This window comes from Solanum stenotomum, chromosome 5 (genome assembly GCF_019186545.1).
Source record: "Solanum stenotomum isolate F172 chromosome 5, ASM1918654v1, whole genome shotgun sequence".
NCBI lineage: Eukaryota > Viridiplantae > Streptophyta > Magnoliopsida > Solanales > Solanaceae > Solanum > Solanum stenotomum.
In genome coordinates this window covers 28901881-28922588 of record NC_064286.1, presented here as the reverse complement: position 1 = coordinate 28922588, position 20708 = coordinate 28901881, and the positions used below count along the sequence as shown (strand labels likewise).

Below are 20708 nucleotides of genomic sequence, written 5' to 3'. Positions count from 1 at the left end.
ACATTATGTTGTTTATATATGTTTTTCTTTAATGTTACCGTGCCGGAACATGACACTCAATCCAATAATACCGTGCCGAAACGTGACACCCGATCCAATAATACCATGCCTAAACGTGACATCCGATCTAATAATATCATTTATTTTCACCACTTTTCACTTCATTAACAATAGTTCATCAAGCCTTCTTTATTCAAGGCATCACTTCGGTAGAGAGAGTTCACAGTCTCAGGATTTCAGAGCAATAATAAATCACACAACCAAGCCACACAACCACACAATCAAGTCATAGAGAACTTCACAATATCACTCAATGCATATCAATCACTATTAAGAGTCTATCTATTAAATAGAATAAACCATAACCTACCTCCACCGAAGAACCGAAGTCAAGCAAACTACTTCTCCAATGTTTTTCCTTTTCTCAATGCCTCCGAACCTTTCAAATCTATCAAGTATATATGCATAATTTGTAAGTTACCAAGCCTATAAACATTCATATTATTCTATGTCTAGCCTATACCCAAAAACTCAACTAATTCTATAATCAATTTCCTAAAGTTCAAATCTAAGGGTAAGTCTTAATTCCTCTCATTAGCATAACTTTAATGTAATTCATATAATATACTACACCTTATACTTAATTAAATATCTCAATATATCAAATTTTAGTTTATAATATGGTAAAACTGAAGCCACTGGTCACGATACCAGTGGCAGCCAACACATGAAACCACAAATTAAACTAACCAAAGAAAATACACGAAACCCATTTCAAAATTATAAGAACATAACAGTGACAATTCAATTTTATAAAATTTTCGCCTGCAATCCACTCACTAAACTCAGTAAACAATAATTTGCCATCTATTGTTTTAGTACTTCGCAATAATTTAATCAAATAATGGACAGGAAGACAAGTTTGTCTCCACCAAAGTTTTCAACCAATTATTCAACCCAAGGCAACAATAATCAATACCCACAATTTCCCTTACAGTTTAACGACAATCCATCTCCATATTACTACACTTGCACTTCATAATTTCCTTATATCACCACTCAGAAACTAATCACAATTCAACCACCTACGTATAATACATATAACAAGAAATATTGAAGAGAACTCCAACCTAAAGTCGGCCATGATTTTCCTTCGTTATTCCCCTCTCCTCCTCTTTTCTTTTCTTCTACACATTATCTACTACCCTAACTATTTAAAGACTAATTATAAAAGAATGAAAGTGACCCACTATTAATTTTTATGTTTCTTCTTTAACCACCAACTAAATTAATTATTAAAATTACCCCAATAAATTCATAAATGTAGTTACGAATAGTCCAAAATATCCATTTAGAATCTATCGAAAAGTATTTTATGAAATAAAAAGCTCTAGTACTCAAAACGACTAAAAGGGTCATTACATTAGGTACCAATTTACCCATCGTTCGTCCTCGAACGATCAAAAGAAGTCAGGTGAGAAAGGGTACCTGAATCGATAAAAAGGTGTGGATATATTTCATGCATATCAGCCTCACTCTCCCAAGTGGACTCTTCAACCGGCCGATTCTTCCACTGAACCTTGGTAGATGTAATCTCCTTCGACCTCAACTTGTGGACCTCCCTATCTAGAATAATTACAGACTCTTCCTCATAAGATAGATTCTGATCAAGCAGGACTGAATCCCAACGAATAATATAGTTTCCATCACCATGGTATTTTTTCAACACGGACACATGAAATAACAGGTGCACTCCTGACAACCTGGAGGCAAGGCCAATTCATAGGCTACCTCCCCCTCACGCTTAAGAACTTCAAATGGCCCAATATACCTCGGACTAAGATTACCCCGCTTACCAAACCGCATCACACCCTTCATGGGTGAAACCTTCAGCAAAACTTGCTCACCTTTCATAAACTCGAAGTCCTTGACCTTCCAATCTGCATACTCCTTCTGCCTGCTCTGAGCTGCTAGAAGCTTCCGTATGAATTTCACTTTCTCTAACGATTCCCTCAAAAGAACGGTACCCCAAGGTCTCACCTCGAATGCATCAAACCAACCAATGGGATCGGAGACCTACATCTTCTCCCATACAATGCCTCAAATGGGGCCATATGAATACTCGAGTGATAGCTATTGTTGTACGAAAGCTTTGCTAAGGGTGAGAAATGATCCCAATGACCACCAAAATCTATCACGCACTCACGAATCATATCCTCCAGCACTTGAATTGTTCGCTCTGAGGGTGAAATGCGGTACTAAGATCAAATCTAGTACCTAATTCAGCATGCAAAGTCCTCCAAAAGTTAGAAGTAAATTGCGTACCTCTATATGATATGATGGAAATTGGAATTCCATGCAATCGAACAATCTCACGGATATAGAGCTTGGCTAACTTCTCTGCATTGTAAGTCATCTTGACCAGAATGAAGTGAGCAGACTTAGTTGACCTGTCAACAATTACCCAAATAGAATCAAACTTACCCAATGTCTTTGGAAGATCAACCACAAAATCCATTGCAATTCTTTCCCACTTCCATTCAGGAATGGTCATTCTCTGAAGTGTCCTTCCAGGCCTCTGATGTTCATACTTTACCTGCTGACAATTCAGACATTGGGCAACAAAATCAACAATGTCACGCTTCATTCTACTCCACCAATATTGTTGTCTCAAATTACGATACATCTTGGTTGCACCAGGATGTATAGAATACCTCGAACTATGAGCCTCTATCAAAATAGTATGAGTCAAATCATCAACACAGGGCACACACACCCGCCCCTTAATTCTCAAGACGCCTTCCTCATCAATCACAACCTCTTTAGCCTCTCCCCGCAATAACATATCTCGAATTCTGTTCAGCTTCTCATCATCAAACTTCTTTCCCTTAATCTTGTCAAGAAAAGAAGATTTTGCCTCCACACAGGCCAATAATCCTCATTTTTCAAGTACTTCCAGCCTCATAAAGTCATTAGCTAAAGTTTGAACCTCTCTAGCCAATGGGCGTCTAGAAACTTGTAAGTGGGCTAAACTTGCCATGCTCCCTACTTTTCTACTTAGGGCATCTGCCACAACATTAGCTTTTCTCGAGTGATTAAAATAGTAATATCATAGTCTTTCAATAACTCCATCCACCTCCTCTGCCTCAAACTGAGTGAACACATATTGTAAACTATGATGATCTGTATACACTTCACACTTGACCGCATATAAATAATGCCTCCACTGCTTCAAAGCAAAAACAATTGCAGCCAACTCCAAATCATGGGTTAGTACATTCCTCTCATGCATTAGCACTGCACCCAAACCAGAGTAAGATGCATCACAATAAACAATGAAATTCTTACCTTCCACTGGCAAGGCAATAATCAGTGCAGTAGTCAACAAGTTGTTGAGTTTCATTAAGATTTATTCACAATCATCTAACCATACAAATGGAACATTCTGCTTGGTCAAATTGGTCACCTGGGAAGCAATGGAAGACAATCCCTTGACGAATCGGCGGTAGTATCTAGCTAGACCAACGAAGCTCCTTACCTCAGAAACATTAGTAGGCCTTACCCAACTCTTCACTACTTCAATCTTAGTGGGATCCACCATCACTCCATCCTTAGAAACCACGTGCCCTAAGAAGGACACTAAATCGAGCCAAAACTCCTACTTGGAGAATTTGGCATAAAACCTTTTCTCCCTTAACAACCCCAATACAATTCTTAAATGTTTCTCATGTTCCTTCATGCTCTTTGAGTATATCAGTATATCATCAATAAATACAATAACAAACAGGTCCAAATATGGCTTAAAAATTTCGTTCATCAGGCTCATGAAAGCAGCAGGGGCATTCGTAAGCCCAAAAGACATTACTAAGAATTCATAATATCCATACTTGGTTCGAAAAGTAGTCTTTGGCATGTCTGTTGCCCGCATCTTCAATTGATGATAACTAGACCTCGAATCAATTTTAGGGAAGACACAAGCACCTTGTAACTGATCGAACAAGTCATCAATGCAAAGAATAGGGTACTTGTTCTTAATAGTTACCTTATTCAGTTGTTTGTAGTCTATGCACATCTGAAAACTACCATCCTTCTTCTTCACAAATAAAACTGGAGCACCCCAAGGAGATGCACTCGATCTAATAAAACTTTTACCTAACAATTCCTGAAGTTAGGCCTTTAACTCCCTTAACTCAGCTGGGGCCATTCTATAAGGTGGAATGGAAATAAGGCGAGTCCTCGACTCCAGGTCAAAACAAAAATCAATATCTCTATTTGGTGGCACACTAGACAGGTCTGCAGGAAAAATATCCACAAAGTCACGAACTATCGAAACAGACTCAATCGAAGGCACTTTGAAAGTATCATCCCTGAGATGTGCCAAGAAAGCTAAACAACCCTTACTCACCAACTTCTTAGCATAAAGAAAATATATAATACGAACTGGGTGGAAATATAATCACCCTCCCGCACTAGTTGATCTATCCCAAGCTTGGCCAATGTCACAGTCTTAGCATTACAATCTAAGATAACAAAATTTGGAGAAAGCCAAGTCATACCCAAAATTACATCAAAATCAACCATCTCTAGAATAATCAAATCTACATAAGTGTTGCTCCCCACAAAAGTCACAAAGCAAGACCTATCCACCTTCTCAACTATCACAGACTCACCAACAGGAGTAGAGACACGAATAGGCATGTCAAGCAAATCACAATGCAAATCAAAACCAGTAGCGAACGAGTAAGATACATAAGAAAATGTGGATCCAGGATCAAACAATACAGAAGCCATGCGATCACAGACCAGAAGAGTACCTGTGATAACAACATCAGATGTCTCTGCCTCTAACCTCCTGGGGAAAGCATAACAATGGGCCCTATCACCTGTATGTCCATTGGCCCTTTCGGGCTGCGCTCCAGTAGTTCCAACCTGCCCTCCACCCCGGCTGAACTAGTGACCACCATTACCTTGGCCACCACGTCCTCCAGAATGACGGCCTCTACCATGACCACCTCTACCTCTAACTACTGTGGACCTGTAATTCTGATTGTACCGAGCCTGACTGCTAGGGAAAATATTTCATGTTATGTCTGGCCTCCCCACATCCATAACAAGTCCTGGGGTCGAGTGTAGGTCTCTATAAAGACAAAGAAGACTGAAGATAACTCCCAAACTCAGAAAAAGGTTGGCTGGTCTGTGACTGACCCTTAGCTGAAACCTGCAATGAAGACTGAATAGGACGGGGTGGATAACCCCCTGTACTCTGCCCTCTGGAGTAAGAACCACTAAATTCACCTCCCTTACGGAACTTCTTAAATGTTAACACCTTAGTGAACTTATTCGACTTAACCCCCTCTACCTCTATCACAAAATCAACCACTTCCTAAAAAGATTTTGCAGAAGCAGCTACCGGTAAAGCTGGAATATGCAAATCTGACCTCAATCCCTTAACAAGCGGCGAATCTGCTCTTGCGGATTGAAGCAAAGCTGAGTGGCATACCTGGATAATGCACGAAATTTGGCCTCATAAGCTGCAACAAACATCCTTCCTTGCTCTATGGTCAGGAACTCATCTCCCCTCCTGTCCCTCAACGTCCAGGGTATATATTTTTCCATGAAGAAGCTAGAAAATGTTGCCCAAGTCATAGGTGGTTCCTTTGTTGGTCGACACTCAACATGAGACCTCCACCACATTTTGGCATCCCCTTGAAACTGGTAGGTCACAAATTCAACACTGAATTACTCCACTATCTCCATATTATGTAACAACTCATGACAATCAACCAGGAAATCATAAGCATCTTCAGATTCAGTACCCTTGAAGACTGGAGGTTTCAACTTTAAGAACATAATAAAGAGGTCATGTTGGTCACTAGTCATTATAGGCCCTGTAGTCAATCGGGTAAACGTATCTGTTTCCAAGGACGCATCCATGCGGGGAGCCACAAATGTTTCTCTAGTTCTGACCATCTGCTAAATAGAGTGAATAAGGTCAGATACCAGTTTGTATCACGTAGATACCAATTGAATTCAAGTAATAGCACGAAAGAATGAGTTTTCCTGAAGTCTTATAGCCTCTCGAAAAAAGTATAGGCGTCTTTGTACCATTCCGCAAGACTCTACTAGACATGTCCTTGTGTGATGAGATCATCGAACCTAAGGCTCTGATACCAAGTTTGTCACGACCCAAAACTAGTCATGAGTGACACCCACACTTAACCTCCTAAGTGAGAAAACCAACGAATTCAACCCCAAATCATATCAATTGTTCAACTACGAATAACAACAGTAATGCGAAAGCTCAAAACTTATTAAAGCAACCAATCAAATAAACATCTAAAGTCTATTACATATTACCCCCACAACCTGAAAGTCATCACATCAAGAACATCTATTCTCAAAATACCAAGTCTAAGAGTATTAAAGACATCAAAATAAGTAAATAAGATGGTTTATGTCCGAAATTTAAGGACATCATGCCATGACCAGAAGAATCCAGCACGAGCTAGAAGAAGTAGTTCACCCTGAAATCTGATGAGTTGGAGACTGACTATAACTGAGGGCGAGTGGAAGTCGATGGTACACTTGTTGCACTCCACAAAACAAAACGAAGAAAACAGAAGTAGGGGTCAGTACAATGAACATATACTGAGTAGGTATCATCGGTCAACCCAAAATAGAAACTAATATACAATGAATAAAATAGTATAAAATCAACTATGATACTTAGTAGGTGGCAAGCAACAAACAACATGAATCAGTGACAGCAACGCTAAAGTAAGTACGTAATCAGTCAACAATATCAAGAACAATACTTGAGGACTCATGCCTCCAATCTAAGAGATTTTGGGAATTGGGTTCTTTGAGATTGAGTACATTACGTTGTTTATATATGTTTTCCTTTAATGTTACCGTGTCGGAACGTGACACCCGATCCGATAATATCATGCCGGAAAGTGACATCCAATCCAATAATACCATGTCGGAACGTGACACTCGATCCAATAATGTCGTTAATTTATCATTTATTTTCACCACTTTTTACTTCATTAACAATAGCTCATCAAGCCTTCTTTATTTAAGGCATCACTTTAATAGAGAGGGTTCAAGATTATAAGTTCACGGTCTCACGATTTCAGACCAATCACTAACCACACAACCAAGCCACACAACCACACAATCAAGTACATAGAGAACTTCACAATATCACTCAATGCATATCAATCACTATTAAGAGTCTATCTATTAAATAGAATAAACCATAACCTACCTCCACCGAAGTCAAGCAAACTACTTCTCCAATGCTTTTCCTTTCCTCAATGCCTCCGAACCTCCGTTTCAGTCTATCAAGTATATGCATAATTTGTAGGTTAACAAGCCTATAAACACTCATATTATTCTATGTCTAGCCAATACTCAAAAACTCACCTAATTCTATAATCAATTTCCTAAAGTTGAAACCTAAGGGTAAGTCTTAATTCCTCCCATTAGCATAACTTTAATATAATTCATATAATATACTACACCTTATATTTAATTACCTATCTCAATATATCAAATTTTAGTTTATAATATGGTAAAACTAAAACAACTGGTCACGATACCAGTGACAGCCAACACATGAAACCACAAATTAAACTAACCAAAGAAAAGGCGGAATGGTCTGATATACTTGTATGAGTTTGTATTCTGAATCATTCTACTTGATCATTTGTCAATTGAACACTTAAACTCAGTGAGACTAAGTATTTTAAACTCCTTTTCGTTGTGTGTGAACTTTAAAGGCTTGACAAAAATGACATATCATCATCCACATCACATTTTAAATGACACATCACTTATTATTTCATTCCTCCTTCATCCTTTCACCTCTCTCCAATTTTTAGTACATTAGAGATACCACAATCTTCCATTCTCATGAGTATCATTACATTCCTAAATAACTAACAATTATCATTCAATTTTTTTTTTCGAAATTTCCTTCATTCACAACTTTTAATCGTATTTCTTTTACTAACATTTACATCTACCGCTTGAACCACCATAACTCTCTTTTCCCTATTGATCTTAACGAATAGCCATTAAAATACATTAATATACTCTAATATTTGCACACAATTTTACATAACACATTTTACTTGATTTCACAAAGACATTCAACAATCACTTTTCATCTTTCAAGACTATTGAATCTTATCACTTTACGAGTTATAAATTACCTTGAAAATAAAAGAAAAATACAGATAAAAAACAACAATACAATTTTGTTTCTAATTCCGGGAGGAAGAAAATGTGGAAAAAAAGAAAGAGAAGCAAGAAATTGAAAAGGGCTGGAAAGGGGAGAAAGAAGAGAAGTGGGGGTTGAGAGTAGAAAGAAAAAAAGAAATGGGAAGGGGTGAGGTGGAAAAAGAAGAAAGAACTGAAAAAAATAATTAATTTTCTTATTTTTGATCTTTTTATTCTTATTTTAAAAAGAAAAAAAAATTATTTTTAGTCTAAAATTTGATCTTTCACGCTCCTTCTACGCGTGCTATCACGCATTCATGCCAACTTAATAATTAAGTTGCCACATAAGCTTGGTCAACGGTCAGAAGGGCTTAAAATGTAAAGTTTCATTTAGTTTAAGGGTTCAATTGATAAATAGTCAAATAAAAGGGCCCAAATACAAACGCATACAAGTAGAAGGGTCCATCAACCATTTTACCCAAAGAAGATACACGAAACCCATTTCAAAATTATAAGAACATAACAGTGACAATTCAATTTTATAAAATTTTCGCCTGGAATCCACTCACTAAACTCAATAAACAATAATTTGCCACCAATTGTTTTAGTACTTCACAATAATTTAATCAAATAATAGACAGGGAGACAAGTTTGTCTCCACCAAAGTTGTCAACCAATTATTCAACCCAAGGCAACAATAATCAATACCCACAATTTCCCTTGCAGTTTAACGACAATCCATCTCCATATTACTATACTTGCACTTCATAATTTCCTTATATCACCACTCAGAAATTAATCACAATTCAACCACCTACGTATAATACATATAACAAGAAATATTGAAGAGAATTCCAACCTAAAGTCGGCCGTGATTTTCCTTCGTTATTCCCCTCTTCTCCTCTTTTCTTTTTTTCTACACATTATCTACTATCCTAACTATGTAAAAACTAATTGTAAAAGTGTGAAAGTGACCCACTATTAATTTTAGTGTTTCTTCTTTAACCCCCAACTAAATTAATTATTAAAACTATCCCACTAAATTAATAAATGTAGTTACGAATAGTCCAAGATACCCATTTAGAATCTATCGAAAAGTATTTTATGAAATAAAATGTTCTAGTACTCAAAACAACCAAAAGGGTCGTTACAATAAGAAATGAAAAAAATCAATTGATTAATAAAAACATAATTAACTTTTAATATGTTAATTAACTCATTCATAGAAGTTTGAAACTTGTGGGATGTTTGAAATATAAAAATCGTACTATAAAAATTGAAAGTCACTTAAAATTTTCATATTAATTTTTTAAGTAGAATTATGAAATATTTTTATCTAAATTAAATATATATGGTTATCATTTCTTAAATTTAGTGAAGTTAAAATTATTTACCAAAGTAATTAATAGCATTTATTACTATTAATACCAATAAATACTATTTTTGTGATTCTTTTTTTCTCATAAATTTGTTTAATTTGTATTTTAAAAATGAGATAAAAAGACAATAAAAAATGACAAAAAAGAGAAATACTAATGCCGGTGGGCGGTGACCTCACCTCTTCTATTTCTAGCTATACTATTTTATAAAGATTTCGTAGAAATCAAGTTTTAGGTGATGAAATTTTAGAGGAAATTATAAAATAATTAAAAGGGAAAAGGGTCAAAAATGTCCTTAAACTATGTGAAAGGAATAAAAATGCCCCCGTTTATAGTTTGGCTCAAAAAATCCCTTACCAACAATACTTTGGCTCAAAAATGTCCTTGATGTCAATACTTTGATCCAGAAATGTCCCTATAGTTACAAAATAGGTCAAAAATGCCCTTTTCCGAATAAATATATTATTTTTTTCTTTTTAAACACAAAGAACACTATTCTTGTTTTCTTTCTTCTAAAATCACTTTAACAAATAAAAATGTAGGAAATATTTTTTTTCTTCTTAATCTCTTTATATCAATTAAAATAGAATAATTTCATGTACCCTTTCGACAGATAATATATGTCATATATATAAGATCATAGTATATTCATCATTAATTTATATTTATATAATGATAAAAATAATGATAATAAAATAAGAAATATTTTTTTTTATGTGTTGAAGTAAGATAAACATTTACTAATTTTTTTTAAAAAAAACATTAATTGAAAAAGAATGTGTCAAAAGAAAATAATAATATATTTATTTGGAAAATGAACATTTTTGACCCATTAAATAATAATGACATTTTTTACCAAAGTATTTACGGCAATGACATTTTTGGACCAAACTACAAATGGAGGACATTTTTGTTCCTTTCGCATAGTTTAAGGGCATTTTTTAACCAAAGTATTGACGGTAAGTAGGGGTGTGTATTGGTCGGTTCGGTTCGGTTATAAATATTATTGGTTCTGTTTATCGGTTTTTGGTTTTTAAATATGCTAAACCGATAACCAAACCAATAAGATATTTGTTATCAGTTTTTGGTTTATTGGTTTTAGGTCTTTAACGGTTCGGTTTTCGGTTTAACCAATAAGAAAATGCTTTCAAAACAAATATATGACTTTTCCAATAATTTGACGCGATACGCATACATCGAAATAATCATTCCAAACGGGACAACAAGGACCAACTTGTTGTATTTTGGTCATCACATCAAAGACTTGGTTAATTTTCGATCACCATAATATATATAAAACGAGGTCCCCTTTATGCAATAAAGAGAATCAAACAAAACCAAATCATAGGCAAAAGTCAAAACAGTAGCAAATGAGGTCATGCTTATGGTAACTAAATGAAGTTCTTACGTTATTTTTAAAAAAACACACACACACACATAATTTGAATTCATGACGTTAATCAAATTGCAAATATTTACAATCGTGCAAAAGCTAATATTAGTTAATTATAAACTAACTAAAGTAAATAAGTAATACTAAAAAGTAAAACCTAAAGGTTAAATAACTAAAAGTAGAGAGGAGAGTTAATTGTTAAGTAATGTTAATTATTGCGTAGGGTTTTATATTTTTAGTCTAATATACTACTAATTATATTAATATTTTTTTAATATATTATATATATGTATAACTAAAAATTAAAATAGTAAATTATTATATTCATAATGGGTTATCGGTTAACCCAATAACCCAATATTAAAAACCAATAACGAACCGATAACCCAATAATTTTTTTTGTAAAATCATTAAATAACCGTTATCCCAATAAACCAATAACACTTTTTTTCGGTTCGGTTTATCGGTCGGTTCGGTTTTTGCACACCCCTAACGGTAAGGGCATTTTTGAGCCAAACTATAAACAATGGGCATTTTTATTCCTTTCACATAGTTTAATGACATTTTTTTTTACCCTTTTCCCTAATTAAAATGTTAAATAAAATGAATGAAGGGCTAAAATTAAATATATTTTCAATTTTCACATGTAGAAATTATTTTGTAAATTTAGTGAGATCTCTCGTAATTGTGCGAGCGCGGCCTTTTTCACTAGTTATATTGATAAGGTTAGGTTGGTCGATGTTGTTGATTACACATATTTTTCGTACTCACTTTATTTACACCTTTTACGAGCAGGTTTTGTTCTAAGTAACTATAGTAATTAGTAGGTAAGTTGTAGTTTGTTGGACTTTATTGGAGTGTTTGAGGTAACTTCTTGGTTGATTCCGTGGCACAAAACTCCTTTCTAGTTTTTATTTATGTTATTTTTCGATGGTTAGTGTATTACTCCAATACTTGTAGTGGTATTCTAGAAGCTCTTATATTTGTGACACCGTATTTTAAAATGGTAATTACTATTCTTACTTAACATCTTCAAAGTTCAAATGGGGTGAATGGAAAGGATGAATTAAGGGGAAGGTGTGGGTGCTCCAACACCTTATAATAAAATTGTTAGTTTGTCGTCAACTTTCTATTGTTAGGCGTGGTGCACCCAACACCTTGACCCATTTTGGTTTCTTCTAATTTTTGTTACCTTTTTGAAAATTTTGATTAAAAATATACAACTTTAGGCTTCGGAGTCTCAAAACCACACGTGTTTTTAAACAAAAAATGAATTGTTTACCGCTATACAATATACAAGATGAGTCCAAGTGAAATAATTTTCGAACGTAGATAATACATATATAAAAAATTCTATTAGACCATAGTAATCAAGTATTTCTTTTATGCTTATCTTTTTCATTCCACAAATGCTCTACACCATGCTTAGGGGAACCATGACATTAACAACTCATTTCATTTGCGAAACAAAGCAATACCAATATGACAATATTAGTGGTGTCAAATGGACGGATTGAATTGAAATTAAAGATATTAAAATGGATTGAAATAAAAATTAGGTTGGGTTTTGACCTACCCAAGTTTACTTTAAGCTCATATGGGCTTAAAAACGAGTTGAGTCTTGACCCGCCAAATTTGACCGGCATAATTTCAATAATTTTAATATATTGTTATCTTAGTTTTATAGCCACAATTTGAATTTCAACTCAATTTTTTTTAAAATGTAATAAATTGATAGATAAGTTCTAAAATATATAGAATAGATAGTAGTTCATACCTTCAATATATGAACATACATTACATCAATGCAAATAAAGATCTTTAAAACGGGTTGAAATTGAAGATGAAATTGGACTCAATTGAGGATTATTTTAAAATGGATTAACACTTGAATGTGTTAAAATTGAACCCAATTTAAAATATCTTAAGCTCAACCCTTAAAATTCTGAGCAAGTTAGGCAGGTTACCTATAGTTGGGCTCATTTTTGACATCCCCAAGTAATATCATGACCTTAAGAGATGCTATTCAACATGCAAAGTGAACAAGTCATGTGTAGGTAAACCACCCCACCCCCACAAATTCAAAGACTCTATTCACCAGTACTGCTGTCTGTCTGCAAAAGTTTAGTTTAATCAAATGGTATGTACTCTTTCAATGTTGCAGTCAATACCAGAATTTCAACTCAGGCATTAGTTAGTTTGTGTCCACCAGATGACCACTTATACAGGCTAAAGAGAACAACATAATCATATTTTCTTGGATATCAATAGCATAGAGCCTCTTGATGAGACTTATGGGTCAAATCTACAGGGTTGTATTCATTCAACAATGCCCTCACATTAAACATTCATTAGTAACTTTGACAAAAGATATTAGCACAACTATTGACTTTGATATGATTGATTTAATTAATAAAATCAACCAGCCACTGATTTTGATTTCTCACAAGTACAACAAGGGATACAATTAGATAATTCACGCCAAAGGGGCAAAATCTAATACAATGATACAACACATGGTGCAAAGATAAGTACCGTATAAAGTTACAAGTTTACAACTACAAAATTTAGAAAGGAAAAAAAAAAGAGAGCATCTTCCTACTTGCCCAAAAGCTTGCTGTTTATTGTTAACTTTTTTATTGGTTCATATAAAGAATATCAATGGCCATAAATAATGCACCTATACAGAAAGTAAAGGTTTATATTTTTCCCTTTCTCTTCTCATCCAGTGCCTGCACAAAAAGTGGGGTAGAACTTTTAGGCTCACCTTAACCAAAAAAATTGTAAGAAAAATATCAGACATCTTTTCTATAGTAAAGTAATCAATATATCAAATTTATTACTTCAAGCTAAATCATAAGAGTAAAATATGATCACCACTCTATAAAATCTTGGTCAGTCAGTACTCATGTTTTTTATGTATGCAAGCTTTTATATAGTACTTCCTCCATTCCCTTTTACTTGTACGAGTAAAAAATTTCCTGTTACTTGTCCATTTTAGTAAACCAAGAGACAACAAATTATTTTTCTCAATTTTACCCTTATCTTTAAGTGAATTTCCCAAATGTATTGGAGTACTAGTGGTCAAATTTAATTTTCAAAGCATAGTTAATACTAGGGAAAAGGGTCTGAAAAATACTTCTACTTTGGCCGAAATTACCGTTTTACCCCTCCCGATAGTTGCCCCGAGTCATTTCTGATGAGTCTGTGAAGTTGATTTTGAAATTTGAGTAAAAGATTGTGATTTTGGAAGTTTTGAATTTTTAAAGATTTAAGTTGTTTAAAAGTGGTTTTGGGTAACAATTGGAGTTTTGAGTCCCGGAATGGAATTATGTCAATTCCATCAGCCCCGAAATGTGGAATTTGATCTTGGAGAGTCGTCGATTTCAAATTTGGAATTTTTCATGGATTTGAGGTCTTAAGTTGAAAGTTGATGTGATTTTAGTCTTTTAGTTGACTTTGGTCAACATTTGGAGTTCAAATGCTTGGATCGGATTTCTGACGGTTCCATTGGATTCGGAGGATGATTTTAGGCCTAAGAGAGATCTTGGTTGAATTTTTAGAGATCTCAAATTTTAGGCGTTATGTTAGTTTGTTGCAACAAAGTCTATTCTCAAAATTTAGGCGTTATGACCCCTCGCCTCGCCTCGCCTTGTCGCCAAAGGCGAAAGGCGAGCGCCTTTCATAACACAGGTTGAATACAACTCCATTTTCGAAATGGTTTTCACCATTAGTTTCCAAATGTTTTGGGTAACACAATTATATACTAAATTCTAGATTTACCCCTCATTTTCGAAATCGGGTTTGTGGGTCAATTTGACCCGATTTTCCAAAGTAGTTGATATGGGTGTTGTTGGATTCAAATTCTTATTTTGATTCCATTATTGAATAGACTTTGTTGATTTGGAGACCCAATGAAGAGCAATGGATCAAGTTACAGAGTGATTTTTTGACTAAATTGAGGCAAGTGTACTTCTAAACCTTTGTTAAGTATGTAGAATCTTGTATTTCCTTATTATGTGTATTGGGGAATAATAGGAATTGGCTATGGGTTTGACTTGTTCCTATTGAATGATCCTAATGATGATAAAAGGGGTGATAAAAAGGCAATTTGATTACTATATTGATGTGCGTTGTGTTGTTCATGATTTGATTGGTGATATTGACTCATTATTGACAATGTGTCGTGATTGTGTTGATATGTTGTGTGTTGCTATGGACATCATCATACTCTCATGAATTGTGTGAACATGCCTATTTTGCATTGGTCTAGAACATTGAGATGAGATTTATTGTGATGATTATGCCAAGGGGAAATGGTTTCGGTTGATACATGGACCGTGTGCGTCCGACATGGGTTTCGGTTGATAAAAACTATTGCAGTAACTTAAAGCAAATTTCAACCCTCCTCCTTTGCTTTAATTACTGCAATATTAAAAACTGCTCCTCAATTTTTGTTCTAGCAATTGATGTTGATTTTCTCTTGAATATTGTTGAAGTTGCATATTTTTCTGGATATTGATGATCTTTCTCTCTTTCTTTTTTCTTCTTTTGATTCTGATCTTCAAAAACACCTTCCATGACATTATGTTTTGTGGAAATTCTTCAGAAAGTGGTTTTATTTGGACAATTGTAGGATTCTCAAAGTATTGTTGCAAGTATTTTTCTTCCACAACAACACATAAGACATAGGTTATAAAATATGATTTCATTTTCATTAACCAAATCTGATAGTTTGTCCGTGAAACTTTTTTGGCATTCAAAGAGAGTACTGCTTGCCATTTTTTTAGGTTAAAAAAGCTTGTGCTAGAAAAGAATACCAATTGAAAATAGTAGCCCTGACGGGTTAAAATGGGTATCCCTAACAGGTTAAAAGGATGGCCCTTACGGGTTAAAAAGAGTAGCCCTTACGGGTTAATATTGTATGGTAGTTCTTTGGAAGATTTCACAAATCCCCGTAAGATCAATGAAACTTACCACTATTGGTGTTTTATAAAAATGGGGCAGCAAAAAGAATTGATTGAAATATCTCTCAATGGATTGAAATGGCTTTCAATAGTTTTCAATAATTTTATAAAGCATTGAGGGGCTTTAAATAGCCAACATAAAACACTTCCGCCCTATTCAGTCTTCATTTAGCGCCGAGAGGTTAGCCCATATCAACATTCGTGAAGTGGTTCGTCTTCATGGTGTGCCGGTTTCCATTTTATCAGATCGGGGTGCTCAGTTTACTTTTAGCTTATAGAAGACTTTTTAGGATGAGTTGGGCACTCGCGTTGACTTAGCACACTCCCACCAGTAGACTAATGGTCAGTTGAGGCATACTATCCAGGTCCTTGAGGACATGTTGCGGGCTTATGTCTTAGAGTTTAGAGGTCAATGGAACCAATTCTTTCCTTTGGCGGAGTTTGCGTACAACAACTATCATTCTAGCATCTAGATGGCCCCGTTTGAGGCTTTATATGGTAGGCGTTATTGTTTTCTGATTGGTCGATTTGAGTCTACAAAGCCTAGACTGCGTGGTACAAACTTGATTCAGGAGGCTTTAGAGCGGGTGAGGGTGATTCAGGATAGACTTCGAACGACTTAGAGCAGGCACAAGAATTATGTTGATCATAGGCGGCGACGGCCTTTGAGATTTGCAGTTGGTGATAGAGTGTTTCTCAGGAAGTCACCCATGAAGGGCGTGATGAGATTTGGGAGGCAGGGAAAGCTTAGCCCCAGATATATTGGGCCATTTGAGATCCTCCAAACAGTTGGAGAGGTTACATATGAGTTACCTTTGCTTCCGATGTTCTTAGATATCCACTCAATCTTTCATGTTTCGGTGTTGCACTAGTATGTTCCAAATGAGTTTTATGTGCTTCAGTATGATGTAGTAGAGTTGGATGATCACTTGATCTTTGTGGAGGAGCCAGTTGCTATTCTTGCCAGAGATGTGTGACGATTGCGTTCAAGAGCAGTTCCTGTGGTTAAGGTCTGCTGAAGGCATTATCCAGTGTAGGAGGCAACCTGAAAGACCGAGAAAGATATGCAGGAGCAGTTTCTTGGCTTGTTTGAGCTTTCAGGTACTACTTGACTTTTACTTTCGCTAACGAAAGTCCTTTTCAGTAGTGGATGTTGTAATGACTTCCAGGTCATTTCTGTGTTTATGCCTCTTTTTCGTCGTTTAGCGCCTTCCTGTAGCGACACCAAGTCATTTATGACTTGCCAGGATTGACAGTTCGGTCACCTGGTCGTTCGTTTGGTTTTTATGAGAGTTTTGGTGTTTTGGAGCAATCAGTTTTGATCAAATGTTCAAGAAGATGACCTCATAATCTCATTCTGACGATTCCATTAGCTCCTAAAAGGTCATTTTAGGCAAGTGGCATGGTCGAGACGACTCCCAAGGCTTTTAGTGCGATTAGGCGTTTTGACTTTCAAGTTAAAGCCTAAGTTTGACTTTAGTCAACATTTTGAGTAAACGGCCTCAAATGAGAACTAAGTCAGCGTGGTTAGCTCTGAAATGTTGAATTTTGTCTCGAACGACCCTTCGTTTGGATCCCGAGGCTTCTGGCTTATTCCGAGCCCCTTTGTTAATTTTGGCTTAAAATGGAGTTTGGGTGTGGGACCCACTTTTTATCGAGATGATCTCGTATGGGAATTTCAACTACTCTGTTGAGTCCGAAATATTGAATTTGGTAGAGTTGCATATCCCGTTTGCGTGCATGGAGTTCCGAATGAATCACGGGCACCCCATCGTAGAATTTGGAGTTTAACAAACCAGCTGAAGTATTGAAGTGTTGATATCTGGTGCAGGCTTTTAGCGATCAAATTGGACTTTTAGCGACCAGATCTCGGCTATTTATATAGTGAATTTGTAGCCTCATTTCTTATTTTCAAAAGGCGATTTCTCCTTCATCCGAGCTTCAATTTGAGTGATTCAAAGTCCTGTATGATCGTTGGGAGCGTGGCTACGTGGTGGAGTGATCAGGAGTTGTTGAAGGACATCCGTTTGAGGTGAATTTCTTGATTGAGCTGCTGCCCCGTCTCTCTTTGTTGTTTAACTAGTTGATTGTCTTCATGTGTTGTAGTGGGCTGTTTTAGGCCTCGGATTGTGTCCATCTTTGGAACACATGTTCGAGGCATAGTTTAGGACCTCTTGACGGAGTCAATTCTGGAAATTCCGGCATGGGTCCCACAATTTGCATTTGACTTCAAAATTGATCCATATCGATTTAATTTATTTTAGTGTTTCAACGGTTGTACTTATGTTGTGATCCTATTTTTGAAAGTATGGCAGCGTTTGGAGGCTGTTCGGAAAGAAAAAACTCTGGCCTTCTGAGTTGGAGCGCGTGCGGTCGACCTATAGGTAGACTATGACTTCCTTTCTATTTAGATAGAGCAGGAAAGTGTGAATTCATGATGATTAGCGTGAATTGGGGGCGGGTACCTAGTTATTTCTGTTTTTATTTTAAAGACCATATTTTAGGATTGATCAGCTTTATTCTGAGGGTAGTATCATGATTAGTTGGGGGTTGTATGTGTGCTGCAACATGCTATGTGATTTACTTGTATTATCATGTGTGTTTTGAAGCATGTTTAGCCTTAGTCTAGGATAGGCTAGTGATGCCTTAGACTCTTCCCCCTTGCATTTTCATCATGTTTCCGACATTGTTTCGGACGGACTAGGTCCCTGTAGAATGGAATAGGAGACTTGAGTCTGGTAGTATGAGCCTTAGTTTAGGCGTTTGCGCAACTTGTTAGACCTTCTATTCTCTCTCCCCGTCTTTGCGTCTCCGATGCGTTATCGGAGGTTTGTGCTATCGCGAGGATTGGAGATTGAGTCGTACTAGGCTGGGAGCCTTTTGTTGATACCTTTGGGTGGGCGGCGTTCCACGATGACTTAGTATTGATATTGGAATCCTCTTCGGAGTCAACAGGCCTTTTTGTCACTCTTACTAGCTGGGCTGGGAGTTGACTGGACACTATGATTATTTCTGGTTCGAGGTTGGTGTCCTACGGTTCGAGGTCGCAATCCCAGTTCAAGGCTGATGTTCTACAGTTGGAGGCCATTATTTCCAGCTTGAGACTATTGTTCTATGGTTCGAGGCAGTTACTTCTTTAGGATACTATCACCCTTGGGTTCGAGGCCCGGTTGACTCCTTTTGGACTTGGAATTGGGTGCTTTATCTTTTTGGTCATAGCTATTCTGTGTACCTGTCGGGCTTATAGGGTCCGTACGGATTTTTGTTTAAACTTGCGCATGAGTGTACCTTCTAGGCTTATGGGGTCCAGTTAGGTTTAGTTTAGCTGTACTTAGATTTACTTACTGCATGCTCCTGTGCTTTCCTTCTTTGACCTTTGTTTGTGTCTAGATTCTATCTTCGCAGATTGTTTTTACCTTTCTTGCTTGGTCAGCCTGTGATGTTACTGAGTACCTTTGTTTTGGTACTTATGCTACACTCTGCATCTTTTTGTGATGCAGGTCCTTTTACCAGCTACCAGCGATGATCGATCGTGCCGTCTTTTGTAGCTTGTGGATATAAGAGACAAGGGTGAGCACTTGGCATCGTAGACCAGTCTGCCTCCTTTTGTTCATATGTTAGCTTGTCTTTTGCCTTTGAGACCGCTTGTTGTGGTCCACTTTTGGGACTTGTATTTATCTTGTTAGACAACTTTGTATTCGTGACTTTATCTATTGTATTTATTGTTTTTGGTTTTTCTTCTGTTTCCGTCTTTTCTTATTATTAGTGTTATTTGTTGTGTAGTTCTATCCTTGTACCCCACTACTCGTTCTAGGTATGGGTTAACTTACCTACTAGTGGGTTTATGTGCCATCATGACTCGAGGGATCGGGTCGTGACACAAAATTAGAAAAGATTAAAAAAATGACCATATTGGTCAAAAGGTGAAAATAGCACAGATTGAAGATAAACAAAGAGAAGATTGCTTGACATGATTTTGTCTTGTACAGCTTCTCCACTAGTCTATAAATATGATACCATGGCGAGTGAAGATGTTAAAAGGAGACAATGTAGACCTAAAATAAGATGAAGGAAGTCATCTTGAAAGACCTATAGTTTCTTGGAATCCATGCAGCGGAAAGCCACAACTAGAAAAGATCTATACAGGTGATACCAATTAATTCAGGAAATGTTTATCATGTCAGTACATTCACTTCAAGTCCTTGTGCTTTCTAGGAGTTCTTTTAACCTTATCTCAGAACTTTATGGCGATCAGCAATATAGAACTTCTAATATGATTTTTCTTTATTTTGTATCAAGTTGGCCTAAAATGAATTTAAATGGAGAACATGGTCATTAGCATTCATATAGCTAACACCAACTTGTGTGGGATTCAAGTGTAATTGTTCTTGTATACATTAGAGAAAAAACTTTAGCAAATAATAAAAAGGGTAGTAGTTTAGTGCAGTCCAGGAAATCAACACAAGTGTCCATGGATGACAATTCTGTTTATATTTTCAAAGATTCTAGACTTAGATAGATTTGCGCTAAAAACTGTCCAATTGGTGTCAGCATCGGACTACAGTAAGACTCAAACATGTTAACAATGATTTGATGCCCACACTTTCTAGAATTTCGCTAAGCATCAATATACAGGAAGCTTCGTAGTTTAAATTGTACGATACAAATATAGATGTGCAAAATGATTAGAAAACCGAGAAATAGTAGCAAATCATATGAGATAGCTAATTAAAAAGAAAGAAT

General features: G+C 36.0%; 1 protein-coding gene across 2 annotated transcripts in view; it reads right to left on the bottom strand.

Moving 5' to 3' along the window:
- Window positions 1-13297: 13297 nt before the first annotated feature.
- LOC125864890 (uncharacterized) overlaps window positions 13298-20708 on the bottom strand; it is a 61735-nt gene continuing 54324 nt past the window's right edge. For both annotated transcript variants that reach the window (XM_049544984.1, XM_049544983.1), the window contains exon 20: window positions 13298-13730. In XM_049544984.1, coding sequence (XP_049400941.1) covers window positions 13698-13730 — 33 coding nt within the window. In that variant the 3' untranslated portion in view covers window positions 13298-13697. The remainder of the gene's footprint in view (window positions 13731-20708) is intronic.